Raw genomic sequence first — 17,616 nt, 5'->3', positions numbered from 1 at the left:
CTGAGACACTTCACTGAAGCCTCAATTATTTTGTTGTATTATCTTCGGATCCTCAGACTTCCTCGAAACAAGAAAAAAGTGCAAAAAAGATAATATATTGAACCAAAACCATGGAGAACCTCTAAAATATTGTATTAAGACATTGAAAAGAAATGTTACATTTTAAGTTCATGATTCACAAAAAAAAAAAAAGCACTCAGAATCTGCAGAAAACGGTCGAGAATTTTATTTTACAAAATTATCCATCAGAAGTAAGTAGTTTCTTCTGTTCAGAAGGAGAAGAAGGCCGAGTTTGGCGTAGTACTTAATTAAGTTACCTTCTAAGAGGGAAGTCTTTAGTTTGTGCTCCAACTATAGTTAAATTTATAACAGTTACAAAAATAAAATAGTATATTATATGCTCTCGGTCCAGTCAACTTAACTTGGTAGTCAGACTTTAAATCTGCCTGCAAAAAATAGGCAGTTTCTCTAGGTTAGGTAACTTAAAACTAGGAAAAGAACTCATAGTATCTTTAACATTTATAGACTACCACAGAAAGAAGGTAATCGGAGATTCTGAAGCAACGCGTTGATAAGAGCGAGTTTTCTAATATCTAGTTTTCAAGATCATGTTTGAGACGACACCCTTCTTAAAAGTGAAAGTTAAACAAGTGCTCACAAAAGTAAGGTTAAAATTAAATAAATAGAAAAAAACGAAGAATGCAAACTCAACGTGTTAGGTTACTTACACCAAACTATTAATGCAAAAACTTATTGTTGATCACTGCCTTCAGTAAGACCTGCAATAAAAAAAAAAGTCCTTGCAGCAAGAAGTGTGTGTCTACAGTTTGCTAGTGGCTTCAAAGCTAAACAGAGTGAGAAAAATGGCAAATTTATTCTATAAAGAATACCAGAAGATTTTTCCCTTTTATATTTGAAACAGCGAAGCCATCCCCACAGCTTTATTTTTCCAAAATGATTGTGACTATAATTCCTTTATGAAACCTCAACTCGTTGTTTACTTTCTGTAGATGATTTGTGAGTGATAAAAAGTAATCTAAAGTAATGTTCAATTCGTGTAAAGGTAACCTAGTTTTGTTTCATCTAATTCTTTCTTTTTCTAGTAGCGATATTCAACTTCATAAGAAAACAATAGACAAATAGGAGAGTGAATAGGAATGAAGGTAATGAAGAAAGCGTACCACAAATCAAGGAGAAAAGCTTGGTGAAGAAATGAAAATGACAAGAAAAGCTAAATGAAAACTGTCCTTCGAGGTTTAAAAGACATAACAATTAGCTCTTTATCGCTCCGGTTTGTAAAATAATGTTGCATAACGTACTGTGTATATAAATGTTAAGTTATTGATTTTATTTAAATAATATCTATAAAAAGTAGTGTTGACTGTACATACTCGAACCAAAAAAGCCATGCAGTTCTATTTATTCTCACCTCCCACAAAAAGAAAAGTGGTAAAAATCTTCTGTTTTTCAATTTTGAATTTTCATCAGAAATAATATGATTATACTATATTTGATTTTTTCTTCAATTCTCTTCAAAATCTTTTTCAAGGGAACTCCATTTTAAGGCAAAGATAAGTGCTCTAAGGCGCCATTCTTGCTCAATGTTTTACCACTTATATTTTTAATTTAAGTCTTTTATTTATTGTATTTATTTGACTATTTGGAAAACGCCTTATCATCTGTGATCAAGCCTTTTCAATTCTTTTTACCTTAATTCTAGATTTACATAACAGTAATTTAAAATTCACCAAAATTAAGAAATCTGGAGCAAATAGTTATTTATTCAAAACGAAATAATTATTTCAAGTTGAATCTTCTATTTCTTACAAACACCAAAAACCTTAACCTTGTCTTTCTGGTGATATTGAAGCTAAGCTGAAGCGCCTCTTATGAACTGCTTCATAAGATTTATTTTCAGCATTTCCAGAGGCTCTCGCATTTCGCACTGCTACGATGAGTTGAAGTGGCTTTTTCCTGTCTATCGCCGCCAGTATTTTTTGGCTTCTTTCCTTTTTCAAGTCATCCAGTCTCAAAGAGACCATCCTATATTTTTCAACTCTTCAAGTTTAAATCCTCGATCCATTCCCGTAATACTAGATCTCGCTCATCCGATCTCTATATTCCCTCTCGCCGTACCTCATCCTTTGACAAATCTTTCCTAATACGTGCTACCTCTCTCTGGAACTCCTTGCCATCATCTGTCCGCCATGCTCCTACCCTTTCTATCTTTAAATCCCGTCTATTCCGTTATCTCCTTTCTATCCAGCTTCCTCCGGAATTTTAGTTGTTTTAATTTATTTCCTTGATTTCTATTGTTATTTTTATTTTCACTTTTTGTAAATACTTATTTATTTATTTTCTGTTTAATCACAGGCCAAACTATTAAGGCCTCTAATTGTACCTGTATTTATTCTTAGGGGACAATTGTCCCAGAATAATAAGTTTATTTTCTATTCTATTCTAATACGAGATGATCATCTGCTGAAGCCTGAAATCCATTCTTCACGTTTTCATTTATGAATTTATTCTTTATTTTTCTTGAAGATCATCTTACCTTAGTGAAATCCCACATCATTGATCGGATGCACAAATATTCCTGTTAGACAATTAAGCAAGTAATCCTTCCTATATGCTTTCAATATTTAAGAAAAAAAAACATTATACGTCTTCAAAATAATGTTTTCCGCAATAACATAATTAATCTTATGTTCAGAAGACTCTTTAAAAATATTTTTGATTTAACAGGAATTATTGTAAATGTCACACAATAGCTTTGGAAGCAGATCATTAGATTTTCGACAGCATTCTTCCTAATTGATTTATTTTTTAACTTTATTTCATAAGTATCATTTAGTAAATAGAAATGCCATTTCATTTGTTGTTCAGAACTTAAAACTGTTTGTTGTGGTTGCTATAACAAGATTGTGGTTTGATGCAAATATCTTGGGTAAACTCATCAATTATTCATATCATCATCGTCATCAGTTATTAAACTACTCAGATGTGTGTCTGGTTCTAATTAGCATTTGATCACGGAAGTCTGCCTATCAAGCTCTAACGCGATCTATCTAGTTAAAAAAAGAAAAGACAAAGTTTTTGTCCCTTAATTCTCTTGCATACAGGTACTTCCATATTTCTCTAGATTTCCTTTCTCTAGATTTGAGATATTTTAGAATTGAATTTGAAGAGCTATCTGCCAACAGCAGCTCTCTTAAATTTACAAAATCCACTCATACATTCATTGTATTAGAACTCCAGAACTTCTATTTCGTTTTATTCAAACTTTATCACGCTAATCTGGTTTCATAAACGCAATTTTTTTTTGTTTTTTAATTTATTTGCTATTCACAATCTACAAAGAATAGAATTCGTAATAAGTGAATACGATAAAAGAAGTCTTCCTGACTGGATCAACTTGAGGAGAGAAGCTGCCCACAGGCAACACTCTCGCTGGAGTTTCTTACATTACTGGAGATTGTCACGAGGCCAACAGCATTTCAATCGTCGTGGAGGACGATCTGGAATCGTTGTGGAGGCGAGATTTAGAACAAGAAGATTGGTACAGAATGGAAGAGAGTCAAAGAATTTTCGATACTTAGATTTAGATTCGTCAGTTATGTATGAGATTTTGAGATCGTTATGGAGAGTAGAGTTAGACACATAAAATGGAGAATTTGTAATCTATCGGAGAATTTTTGATTGGAAGGACTGTATTCTTTGTGAATTGGAATGTTTGGTTGAACCCCACAGCTCAAGTCCGTAAGTCCAGATCGGTTTAAGTACACTGTTGTATATTAGTCGTTTATGTTCCAGTGGTAGTTTGGATTGTCTGCCAATTAGTCGTAACAGTAATTTGTTTCGTCGGTTGAGTTCTAGTCTTTTCAGTTTAGTGTGCGGATTCCACGTTAGTCTTTTGTCGATGTACATCCCAAGGTAGCGAACTAAATTAGCAGAAGCAAGAGGAATTGAGTAAACGCAAATTTAAATAGAATAATTGTTATTACTATTTTACTATTTTGGAAATCGCTTTCATGTACTATTCATTCTTAAATTTTCTTGAGTGTATAAATAAACGTTTATGGCTGATGGTTCTTGAGATTGTTCATTGCAGCAATTTCCAATTAATAATCAATTAGTAAACTAATTAAAGGGTTAGCATTTAATAGGAAACAGAGTTTGCAACAACCCCCAAGCAAATAGTTCTGTGGCAAGCATGAAATAAATTATTCTCTTTAACATTATTCTCATTTATTTATTTATAATATTTGTAATAACATCAGTGTGTGGGTAATCATGATTTTCGCAAATTTTGCCCTCGAAAGAGAGAGAATAGCGATTCTGTATGTGTATACGCACCAATCGCTAATAACTTTTTAGGAAAGCGGAATTTCGAAAAAACGTACGAAGTAAACTATATGTTTTTTTGGTCTAGTTTTCAAATTTTCCAACCCCGATGCTGTATCTTCATTTTTTTGGCGGAGTTATTGGCAAAAACCTTATTGGAGTTTCATAAGGACCACTGGTTTTGACAATGATTATGAAAACTACATAAAAAAATTGTGAAAAATGACGTTGACCCGGTTTCGATATCTCTAATATTTGTCGAGATATTTAAGATCAAAGTTACAATTTTATCTATTCGTGAACGGTTTTCCATATTAATTTTCCAACAGAAATACACGTTTTGGGAGGGTATCTGGCTGCGAAAAAATGTTATTGGTGACCCAAAGTAAAAAATAATAATAATTGAAGATTTAAAAAATGTAGTGTAATGTAATGGTTGTGGGTAAAACAGGAGAAATTGGTTTTATCATCAAATAAAAGTAATCATCATATCATTTTAATGCACCCATTATAAAAGACTTCTTGACCTATGATTACAGTAAGAATATCTTGCCAAATTTTGATGACACCTTTCTCTGTTGTCCGTGTTTATAGCGACCGAAAATCGTCGTAGATTAAATTTTCAATTTGATTTTTAGATATCTTCAGGGAACGTAACAAAAAGACGTGATTGACAAATCATATTTTATAATGAGCATTTTATTTAAAAAGGATGACCCAACATCTAGTGTACGCGGATCATGAGATTTCAATTGCCTGAACCAGAGCGATGACTAAAATGAATGAGCAATGATTTTTGAAAAAAAAAAAACATCGCCATTCAAATTTTAAACAAGAAATCGCCATTTACACAAAACTTCTATTACTAAAATAAACAAAGAAATAAAAGGAACACCTTTAATTCGTGTTAAAACAAACATAAAATTTAAATAGGAATAAAAGAGTCGTTAACTTAATTTAAAATTACATTTGGCGAAAATTAATTTTAATTCTCACTAATTAGTCATTTTCAACTTGTTAAATGTTACTTAAGTTCATTAAACAGGTGAAGCTCGGTTTTAGGTGTTTGAAGATATCATACGGCAACGTAAATCCTCTGTTTCTTCAGTTCTAATTAACCCTGTGACTCGGTTGATGTCTTTATAAATATTAAATTCTGGAAACACTAGATGAACATTTACACTTTCTAATGTTTTTAGATATCATTTAATCATTTATTTCTTTTAATGATTTTTAAGAAAGAAAAGCTTAAAGCTTACTCTATCCCTACCAAACGCATGCATAATTTTTGTGTGCACAATCATACGAGGGTCGTTTGAAAAGTCCGTGCAAAGTCAGAGAGATAGCACTACTGGCGCGTATCGAGGTTATGTTTAGTTAGTAGCATCTCTTGGAAGAACACACACCAAGTTTCAGCCAGATCGGTCTATTTCTTTGTGTTTGGCATTCGTTTGAATCGAGGAAGTCGAGTGATTTTCAAAAAATGGACGAAAAAGAATTTCGTGTGTTGATTAAACACTACTTTATGAAAGGCAAAACGCCTCAGGAGACTAAAGAGAAGCTTGATAAACATTATGGTGACTGCACCTTCGATTAGAACAGTTTATAAGTGGTTTCAAAATTTTCGGAGTGGCCATATGGGCACAAGTGACGCTGAACGTTCTGGACGCCCTGTTGAGGTTACTACTCCAGAAATCATTGATAAAATCCATGATATGGTGATGGATGACAGAAGAGTGAAGGTGCGTGAGATTGCTAGTGCTGTGGGCATCTCGAATGAACGGGTACATAATATTTTGCATCAACATTTGGACATGACAAAGCTATCCGCAAGATGGGTGCCGCGATTGCTCACGCTTGACCAAAAACGAAATCGTCTGAAGTGTTGCAAGGACGGTTTGCAGCTGTTCCAGAAGAATCCGCAGGACTTTAAGCGTCGTTTCGTCACTGTGGATGAAACATGGATACATCACTACACTCCTGAGACCAAAGAACAATCTAAACAATGGGTTACCAAGGGGGAATCTGCGCCAAAAAAAGGCGAAGACCGTTCCTTCGGCCGGAAAGATTATGGCGACTGTCTTTTGGGATTCGCAAGGAATAATCCTCATCGACCATCTGGAAAAGGGTAAAACTATTACAGGTGCATATTATTCATCGTTATTGGACCGTTTGAAAACCGAGCTGCAAGAAAAACGCCCACGATTGGCCCACAAAAAAGTCCTTTTCCATCACGACAACGCACCAGCTCACATCTCAGCAGTTGTGGTCGCAAAATTAATGGAAATAGGGTTCCAACTCGTTTCACATCCCCCCTATTCTCCAGACTTGGCTCCCACGGACTACTATTTGTTCCCCAATATGAAGAAATGGCTGGCGGGAAAAAGATTTTATTCAAACGAGGAGGTGATTGCAGAAACGAATGGCTATTTTTCAGACTTGGACAAATCCTATTATTCGGAAGGGATCAACAAACTAGAGCAGCGTTGGACGAAGTGTATAAGCCTAAAAGGAGACTATGTTGAAAAATAAAAAAGATTTACCCCAAAAAATTAAGTAGTTTTTATTTTTGCACGGACTTTTCAAACGACCCTCGTACTAGAGAGTGTAACTGCATTTCTGAGTACCCAAATTTGACTTCTCATTTCGTGAGTATGATGTGTCACGTAGACATAGTCCGGACCTTTCTCTTTTTCTTAGTAAAAGACATTATTGCAATAGGGTCATTCCTAATATCGCAAACATTTGATTCAAGCAATTAGAAAAGGAATTTGAAGAGAAAAGATATAATGGATACAATGAAAATTTCTCCTCTAGTCTTTTAGGCACATCAATTTAATCAATATAGTCATCGTAAATGGTAAAGTTCAAAAGATCAGTCGAATTGTGGCCCATTTTCTGAAAGGCAAACTTGAGTAGTGATCAAAAATCTTAATGAATTCGCAGTGACTTCAAATAATTGGCACGAAATTGAAGAAATGTCAATCAATCAATGCATCTTCCTCGTTTTTTTTTTTACGGAAGTGCTTTATTGAAACTTGATAACAAATTCATATCAGTGCACTCTAGATACTACCTATAACTCCACGCGAAGATAGGAAATTGATTGTAAATGTCAAAACTTGACTGATCGCTATAAATTGTTCTGAACACTTCCTCGAGGGTGATTGATATATTTCCCGGTTAATCATGGCCCTTTAAAAATCTTTCTTTTTTTACCTTGGTATTTATCTCATTCAGTATTTCCCAGTGGAATAACTATATTTTCCAAAAAAAAGAAAAGAAAAGAAAAACTCACTCATGGAACCTTCAAAAGAGATCTATTTTTATCCAGAATCTATCATTCTCCATCATTCTGCCTACAAAAAAAAATATAAGCTTTCTTTACTCTTTGATTTACCCATTTAATGGTGATACACTTCCTTTTCTCTAAGGCCTCTTCTATGGTTGTTTCTCAAGAGAATCTCAATTAACTTGAATTACAGATTTTTATTTTGGGATTCCGCAAAAAGTCACAATGTTTTCTTAATATTTTTTATTTCTAATTAAATACAATTTAATTCAAAAAAGATATAAGTGAACAATCAAAATAAATAATCTCTCAGATAAAAGAAAATTATTTATCTGGACAATAATAGCATATACGAGAATAGAAAATAAATTTATTATTCTGGGACAATTGTCCCCTAAGAATAAAAACAGGTACAATTAGAGGCCTTAATAGTTTGGCCTGAGATTAAACAGAAAATATACGTAAGTATTTACAAAAAGTGAAAATAAAAATAACAATAGAAATTAAGGAAATAAATTAAAATTCCAGAGGAAGCTGGATAGAAAGGAGATAATTGAATAGAAGGGATTTAAAGATAGAAAGGGTAGGAGTATGGCGGACAGATGATGGTAAGGAGTTCCAGAGAGAGGTAGCACGTATTAGGAAGGGCTTGTCAAAGGATGAGGTACGGTGTGAGAGAATATAGAGATCAGATGAGCGAGATCTAGTATTACGGGAATGGATCGTGGATTAAAAGAGTCGAAAAATATAGGATGGCCTTTGAGACTGGATGACTTGAAAAAGGAAGGAAGCCAAAAAATACTGTGGGCAATAGACAGGAAAAAGCCACTTCAACTCATCGTAGCAATGCGAAATGTTAGTCTCTAGAAATGCTGAAAATAAATCTTATAAAGCAGTTCAAGGAGGCGCTTGAGCTTAGCTTCAATATCACCAGAAAGACCGGCCATACACTGAGCAACCATAGTCGAAATGGGGGAAAACAAGAGAGGAAACTTGGAGTTGCCGGGTCCTTAATTGGGAAAAAGGTGACGGGAACTATTAAACTGGTTTAGGATATGGATGGAGCGGCGAGAGATTTGGGAAACATGGTTTTTCCAGGATAGGTTTTGGCCAAAAGTGATACCAAGGTTTTTCACAGAGGAACAATATTTTATTGGGATATTATCTATAATATTATCCTAATAGATTATCTATAATCTATTAGGGAGAGGAGCCAATGATTTAAGGAGTGAGTTGGAGCCAATAACAATAGCTTTGGTCTTTTCTACATTCAGAGTGAGCTTACTGTAAGCATATAGGACAGATTCCGGGCATGGAAATAAGACAACCTCTAAAAACTGTTACCTCTGTTGCTAAATTATTGAATTGATGTTACATATTTCTTTAAAATGTGTAAAAAACAGTATCCATGTTGGCGATAACCAGTTATCAATCCCCAACTAAAACGATACACGTAAACATTTGTCTTTGCCCAAGTAAGTACTTAGTTGTCGTAAGATATCTAATTAAGATTAATTTGTGTGAATTTGATTCTTACTAGCTTGGAAAAAGCTTTGAAAAAACTTGATGCCCTGCATGCTGTGAGATCTGCACATTGAAGTGGTATTTAGAAAAGGCATTGGAGCCATAATAATCATAATATTCCTTTATTTACATTAAAAATGAATACATTAACAGAAAAAAAAACAAGTAACGAATGACATGTAAATTCGTATGCCGACATTAAAGCAACAATTCTCTGCATAGCTCTGGTGATATTACTTAGTTTGTTTTTAATCATCAGGTACAAAGTCTTTCTAATATTTTTCCCTTTTACACATTCTCTTTGAGTTCACTTAAATGAAAGTCTTAGCCTCAGAATGTTATGTGTTTCCCTAAGAGACTTAGCTCCCACAGGGGTTCCCTTATTAGAAGGGAAAATTTGAGATAAAATTATGAAAAGCTGCATTTATATTTACTTTTACTTTAATTTATTTTTATTCATTTAATTTAATAATTTCAATGTTTCTGCTTTTTTGGGGGAAGATGCGGCTGCTGATGATGATGATGATGATGAAGAAGCAGGATGCTGCTTTGGCTAATAAGTTGAAGACCCTAGTTCAATTTTGGCACAAGTTAAGTACAGCAAATAACCAATTTTTTCAGAAAAGACACACAAAAAAAATGAAAATATAATACCCTTAACAAAAACGGGTTTACCAATTTCAAAATGAAAGCTCTCTTTAACCCTTTAATACCAATTAATCAATGTTATGAAAAACACAACTTTAAAAAAATATTTTGAAGCTTAAAGCCATTTTTCCCCTAATTTTTTTCATTTTTTAAAGTAGAACATTATTCATTTTACAATGTTGCAGTAATTCTTGGCTTATTATTGTTTTGAAAGGGTCCACTCTGTGACATGTATTTTCCAAATAACTTTTGTATCAATTACGATTATTTACTAGCAAATTTAGAGTATAAGATTGTAGGTGAATTTAACTTCCAAAGTTTTCATCTTGGAGGCTTACAATATGTACTTTATATCAATAAATTGCCACATAATAAAGTAAAGCATATAATCTGAATTTATGAATTACAAAATTTCTAACGAAATGTTTAGAGTTAAAGAAAAAAGTGGAGTTCAAATTGCTCTGAAACATTTAAAGATGTTCGCTGTTTAAAGGCATTTATCTCTTTAATTCCACTTTCTTTTCTCTTTAAGCTCCTCATAATACCATTCGGAATTAGCATTATTTAAGAGCAAAACTTCTGCAAGTTTTTTTTTTAACGACTCTCTGATAATTATCATTAAGGAACGGATTTTTATGTATTTAAAAATGCCAAATATTTAATTAAAATATGCATTTATTTTCGTCAATTATGTGGAAAATATGTGATTTTCTTAAAATATTCTCTGGAATATTTAAGTAAAATGGACATTTTTTTTTTATGAAAATCGTGAAATGGTGGAATGATTGCATTTTTCGAGAACCTCACAGTTCAAAAGGAATGGCTTTGAATCCACATCAGCATCACTGTCAAGTTTTCCAATAACTGCATTGGCAATATACCTGCCCTCAACGTCAGTGGTTTCATCAATTGACACCCAAATCGGTCCATCTTTGATATGTTCTTGAATTTTGGTTAGTTTATCTTTATAGATATCTTCCAGGTAGTTTTTCCTCAGAGCGCTCTCGTCAGGCATTTTTTCCCCAATATAGGTCTCTAAGAATCCTTTGAAATGAGGATTTTTAAGTTTGTGGAAAGGGATATCTGCTCTAACCAAAGCCCGGCACAGATCTGTACTCAGAGTAGACTTACTTGATGATGGAGATGTAAGGAAGGCTTGATAGGACGTCCTCTCTTTCTTTCTGTTTTTATACTCTATGTGCGATCCGGTGGCAATATTTGGGTGACTTGGGAACGTTGACAGCAAGAAACGCGCTTGTCACAAGCTGTGCAGTACAAAATGTCTCCATCACTTCGAAAAAGTTCTACTGGAAACTCGCGAAGATATTTAGCAACCAGTTGTTTGTTTGAGGCCGATGTTCGTGGCATTTCACCCAAAAAAGAATACACTAAGTGATCGAACGAAATGAATTGGACACTTCAACGAACGAGCTGAAAGAACAGACAACGTCAGACAACTTCAAAGAACTAACAAGTGCCCGTCACTGTTTAGCAGCATTCTGTATAAATTACAATAACCATTGTACCCAATGTGATTCACAGCCCTACAGTCTGTGGTTCACAGTTCCTGTCAACCATCTCCCAATTATGAAAATATGCCCAAAATGAAAAATATGAAAAAATATGTACATATTTTGATTAAATATGTAGAAATATTTATTTATTTTAATCAAATATGTATAAATATGCGATAACATCCAAATATGTGAAATAAAAGTAGACTCAAACGGCTTAAAAAGTGTCAGTATGAATACTTCTAGTTGAAAAACGTCTGTAAATTGCCTAGAAAAAAATATGTAAATACATACGAATCCGTTCCCTAATTATCATCTTAAACTCATGATTACGTCATGTTCTTTAGATTGATCATATTTACATAAGTTCAAAGATATAGCTTAAAAATTTGTCATATTTTTTATTCGGAATACCCACAACCAAAATTAGAACTACTATGCCTTTGTAGTAAATAGAATAATTAAGGAAGTAAATAAAGCAATTTACACTATAATATTTGTAACAAAATAAAGAATAATTGTAATATTTATTGATGTTGCTAGCAAAATTCTGGAATATTAGACCGAATGAATGCTTACTAACTTGTATAATTTATAAAAAATCAGTTAATCAACCAGAAAAAGTATACAAACATGGAAGATGTACGAGGGTCGTTTGAAAAGTCCGTGCAAAGTCAGAGAGATAGCACTACTGGCGCGTATCGAGGTTATGTTTAGTTAGTAGCATCTCTTGGAAGAACACACACCAAGTTTCAGCCAGATCGGTCTATTTCTTTGTGTTTGGCATTCGTTTGAATCGAGAAAGTCGAGTGATTTTCAAAAAATGGACGAAAAAGAATTTCGTGTGTTGATTAAACACTACTTTATGAAAGGCAAAACGCCTCAGGAGACTAAAGAGAAGCTTGATAAACATTATGGTGACGCTGCACCTTCGATTAGAACAGTTTATAAGTGGTTTCAAAATTTTCGGAGTGGCCATATGGGCACAAGTGACGCTGAACGTTCTGGACGTCCTGTTGAGGTTACTACTCCAGTAATCATTGATAAAATCCATGATATGGTGATGGATGACAGAAGAGTGAAGGTGCGTGAGATTGCTAGTGCTGTGGTCATCTCGAATGAACGGGTACATAATATTTTGCATCAAAATTTGGACATGACAAAGCTATCCGCAAGATGAGTGCCGCGATTGCTCACGCTTGACCAAAAACGAAATCGTGTGAAGTGTTGCAAGGACGGTTTGCAGCTGTTCCAGAAGAATCCGCAGGACTTTAAGCGTCGTTTCGTCACTGTGGATGAAACATGGATACATCACTACACTCCTGAGACCAAAGAACAATCTAAACAATGGGTTACCAAGGGGGAATCTGCGCCAAAAAAGCCGGAAAGATTATGGCGACTGTCTTTTGGGATTCGCAAGGAATAATCCTCATCGACTATCTGGAAAAGGTTAAAACTATTACAGGTGCATATTATTCATCGTTATTGGACCGTTTGAAAACCGAGCTGCAAAAAAAAACGCCCACGATTGGCCCACAAAAAAGTCCTTTTCCATCACGACAACGCACCAGCTCACACCTCAGCAGTTGTGGTCGCAAAATTAATGGAAATAGGGTTCCAACTCGTTTCACATCCCCCCTATTCCCCAGACTTGGCTCCCTCGGACTACTAATTGTTCCCCAATATGAAGAAATGGCTGGCGGGAAAAAGATTTTTCCAAACGAGGAGGTGATTGCAGAAACGAATGGCTATTTTTCAGACTTGGACAAATCCTATTATTCGGAAGGGATCAACAAACTAGAGCAGCGTTGGACGAAGTGTATAAGCCTAAAAGGAGACTATGTTGAAAAATAAAAAAGGTTTACCCCCAAAAATTAAGTAGTTTTTATTTTTGCACGGACTTTTCAAACGACCCTCGTATATTATACATTTATTATCCACATTAATAATTGATGTAGAACTCGATAAACATCATTACAATGATTAATAAAACCATTGTAATTACAATAATAATGCTTTTAAATGTAACACACAAATTAAACAAAGTGATTTAATTTAATGAAGCTGAATTTAGGCCCAATATCTATTTATAATATACAAAAGAAATGACTTACGTGTCCCGTCAAATCTTGTGGCGATAGTGTCTAAAAAAGTGTTCTGAGGAGCTAGCAGCCCCTTCCGTCCAGGCATTCCTCCACCTGCGAATAAAAGAAAAAAATAATTTAAATTTTTACTTATTAGATGTTAGTTGATATATCTAAAAATTATGGCCAAGATTGATTCTGCTTGTGATGGAATGTAGGACCAATTGGAAAAAGAATAAAAATGAGCCAATATGCTAATTAGCTAGTTTCATGATTTCAATAAATTTCTATCGTGGGTTTTTTTCCCCCCCAAAATAAGGTTGTCAACGCTTTGATGATACGCTTCTTTTACCGAAATCACTTTAAAAGAATCTAGAAATGTTGTGTCAACATCTTTGTTGAGAATTACTTTAGTAAGGAGTTTGGAGAGTACTATATTCTTGTATTAGTAATATTAACTACCACCTACCATATAATATAGAAATAGAATAAACGAGAAAATTAATGGAGATTCCATGGCATGGGGTGTAAATAAATTGTATTAGCTACTAAAAAGTGGGGTTCTTACTAAAAAATTGGGATTAAATGTGATGTAGTCGCCGATCGAGATCAATACCTGAACAAGAAAAGTTACTTTTAACCTTTTTTTTTAAGATTTGATTAGTTGAATTTTTGTTTTTAGACCGAGTTTATTTTGATCGGAACCCTAAAATATAAAGATTATTTATTTATAACCTGTACAAGTAAATATGATAATTATGCCTCAATTTGGCGATAATTTCTCTAGAATAATTTCCCCACTCAGAATGGTGTATTGAGAAGAGCCTGTGCTGCAATTCTCTGGATAAGAATCGGGAGCTTGAGGTTTAGAAGGACGTGAGGTCGACGTTGGTTTAAGCAGGAGGTTTTGCCAAAATTGGTGGACGAAGATAAGTTTTAGTGCAATAGGATTGGGATGGACCTAATCTGTACTTACTGAGTTGACCTAAGGAGTTCAACCAAGCTTTCCCATTCTCATTGCATCCAATTATTCCAACCTCTGAAATTCCAATACTTCCGTTTTATGTCTCTAACCTTGCTCTCCAAAATGATTTCAACATCTTTCTCGTTTCCGATTTGGTTACATCTAAATATATTTACATAAAAATAAACTCCAGCACTCTATCCCATGCCAAATCCCCCTTGTGTCCTCATTAACCTTTACTATTCTTCATTAAAACCCAAGGCGTTGCCTAAAGCTCAAGTGGCCTAGAAACCAACGCATTCAATAATGCAAATCTTTAGTTAAGTATTACAATGGGAGGACACTTCGTCAAGTGTCACATGTGTGAATTTTCAACTCAGCGATCTCTTTTACTTATTGTACAGTTGTAAATAAATTAAAAATGAATAAAGGATTAATTTACCAAATAAAAATAACAGAAGTAATAAACATGAGACTTCTATAATTATAAAAGTATAGAAAGTTATAGATTTAAAAGAATAGGTTATTAATGAAACTTTATAACACCGAGAGAAATTTTATTCAGAGTTAAGTGACGTAAGAACGATAAGTACACTTTATATTCATGTGTCATTCAACATCATTTATCATTTGCAGTGAATGTTCAGACCAAATATTAGAGGAAAATCTAGTGCATTACACCAGAAAGGAACATCGCCTTTCTTCTTCTTTTACATTATGAAAAATAGTAAAATATTTGCTTTTAGTCCATTAATAATGAGGCTTGTTATTTTGATTTTGATTCCTTGTTATGATATTGTAAGTGAAGGACAATTTCCTGAAATTTAATCACTTTCCTCATATTCTTCTTTCTTTTTTAACCTGTAGGAGGATAGCTAGTTCTTCAGAGGGCTTCAAGTCTATGCGGAAATTTGGAGTCCAACAATGTAAACCATCCAAAAAGAAGAAAACTTTTTGCCAATTTCAGTCATAATTTATTAATTTTAATTTTTGTTAAGCGACTAGGTCTTCTTTAGAGCTTATGCTATTAAACAACTCTATCTAAGATTGTTGTGTCTTCTGTCTTAAATGTTTATGTATTCAGTGATTGTGATTCAGTGATATGTACTCTCAATGTTTTACGGTTGTTGAACTATGCTGAAAATACCCTGAGTACGAGAGTAGTAAAGAGCCAAAGAGTTTTAGGCGGAAACAAAGAGGCTGATCAACTGGTAAGAGAAGCTTCCTTCATTGTATATAAAGAGAAAGCCAACAGAAGTAGCCTGCAGGGATAGAAACAGAAATGAAAAAAAGGCCTGATTTCTGTAGAAGTTTTTTTTTCAAATGTCAGAGGCAGATTGGCAGCCAATTTAAAGAAGATATTCTAGCAAACCTAACTATTGACATGGCAAGTTTATATAAGGTTTTATAAGAACCAGAAGTTCTACATTATTTCAGACGGGTTATGCTTTTGTGAAATAAGATAGATCAATAGTTACGTCTGCTTTTTCCTTTGCTATAATGAATTACAAATATATTGACTAATTATTGGTTGTAATAAAACTAACATAACTACACAAACAGGCAAACAAAATAAAGAAAAAACTTCAACTAAGATAAGTTCAGATAAATTTACAAATAAAAATATTTTCAATACAAGTGAATTTAATGCCAAAATTATAAAATGATGAAGGCATTTCAGTGAATATTACACTATTCTAAATCAGTCACTTCTTCTTGTAAATATTTTATTTAGAACAGAGTAATGGCTTGAATTTCTAGTAAATATAATATATTTATGTATTGATATTATATAAACATCTTTACATAAATGGTTCGCTGAACTCTCAGATCTGTATAGTAGTGCATCCTCTGTTTCTTGGGGCAGAGGATGTCTAGGAGCTACAGAGTGCTGAATTTCTATTTTGTAACCTGAAAAATCTCAACTCTAAACTTTATAACAACTGTTATAATATCTAAAGACATTAGTGATGTACTCAATTCTTTAATTAATACCAATTATAGATTGATATGGCCAATGGCAAGTCATATGTTAATCTCAAGTGTAATATTTCAAAAATTATACTGATAGCTCAGATTAGGGTAGCCTAGATACTAAGTATCCTAAGATTTTTCACAAAGGAATAAACCATGTACATATTTGACTATGAAAGGGTTTGTTTTACTTGTGCTGAAAAAAAAAGAGACAATATCAATCACTTCATGCTGGAATGTTCTTTCTGTAATTCACTAAAGAAAAGATTGTTAAATAGGTATATAAGCTCCAATAATAACACTGAGGTTTACAGTAATTTACTAGATATTGACAGCAAAGAAAAATTAAACAGCTTATTTTATTTCATTTCTGGTGCTCTAGACGAGAGGTACAGATTTGTATGACTTATATTCAACAGCTATAAAGAAATTCCGCCGCCGAATAATAATTAATCAGTATCAAATTTAAGTTATTTTTTGTAAATATATCAGTTTTCATTATTTCTCTTTGTTTTTTAAAGAAATAATTGTAACGAGGGGTGATTTTGATTTTGTATTTCATACTTTTATTTTGTATTTATCTTTTTAGTGGAAGTAATGGGCAGTGGCTATTTCTTTTTATTGTTATCACTAGCAGAGGCTAAACTCTTGCTATAGAAATGTAAATATATTTCTTATAAGTAAGGAACGGATTTTTATGTATTTAAAAATGCCAAATATTTAATTAAAATATGCATTTATTTTCGTCAATTATGTGGAAAATATGTGATTTTTTTAAAATATTTTCTGAAATATTTAAGTAAAATGGACATTTTTTGTTAATGAAAATGGAATTTTTTGGGGGAGGGCAAGTTATAATTATTTATACAAGAAAAGAACATTTTTACAATTTATAATAATTTATTAGGAACAAAATAATTTGTTTTTACAAGTTATAATGATTTATACAACAAAGAACATTTTTACTATTTATAAAAAGATGTGTTAAATTTTCAATTTTGAAAACTTCACTCTTCGAAATTGTTTGCAACCACATGAAATTTCAAATGTTGGAACGTAAAGTGACGACGATCTGGGCGTAAGATGGACTTGTAACGACTAAAAGATCGTTCAACATCTACAGATGTTATAGGTGCCTTGCTGAAAGAAGTTATCTCGTTGGTTGTAAAGGATACACGATGTTCTGAGGTGACTTCTGTTCCACTGATAATATCAGAAATCTGGCAGATGGTCTCCCACCCTTTGTTCTTGCTCAGTACTTCTACCACTTTT

At 33.3% G+C, this 17,616-nt stretch overlaps 1 protein-coding gene across 1 annotated transcript in view; it reads right to left on the bottom strand.

Annotated features, from left to right (window-relative positions):
- LOC141454292 (voltage-gated delayed rectifier potassium channel KCNH8-like) overlaps positions 1-17,616 on the bottom strand; it is a 218,381-nt gene that overhangs the window by 161,145 nt on the left and 39,620 nt on the right. The window contains exon 2 of the mRNA XM_074128390.1: positions 13,437-13,520. Coding sequence (XP_073984491.1) covers positions 13,437-13,512 — 76 coding nt within the window. The 5' untranslated portion in view covers positions 13,513-13,520. The remainder of the gene's footprint in view (positions 1-13,436; positions 13,521-17,616) is intronic.

This window comes from Rhodnius prolixus, unplaced genomic scaffold, assembly GCF_049639745.1.
Source record: "Rhodnius prolixus isolate KJV_2025 unplaced genomic scaffold, Rpr scaffold_9, whole genome shotgun sequence".
Lineage (NCBI taxonomy): Eukaryota > Metazoa > Arthropoda > Insecta > Hemiptera > Reduviidae > Rhodnius > Rhodnius prolixus.
This window is presented reverse-complemented; position numbering and strand designations above follow the sequence as displayed.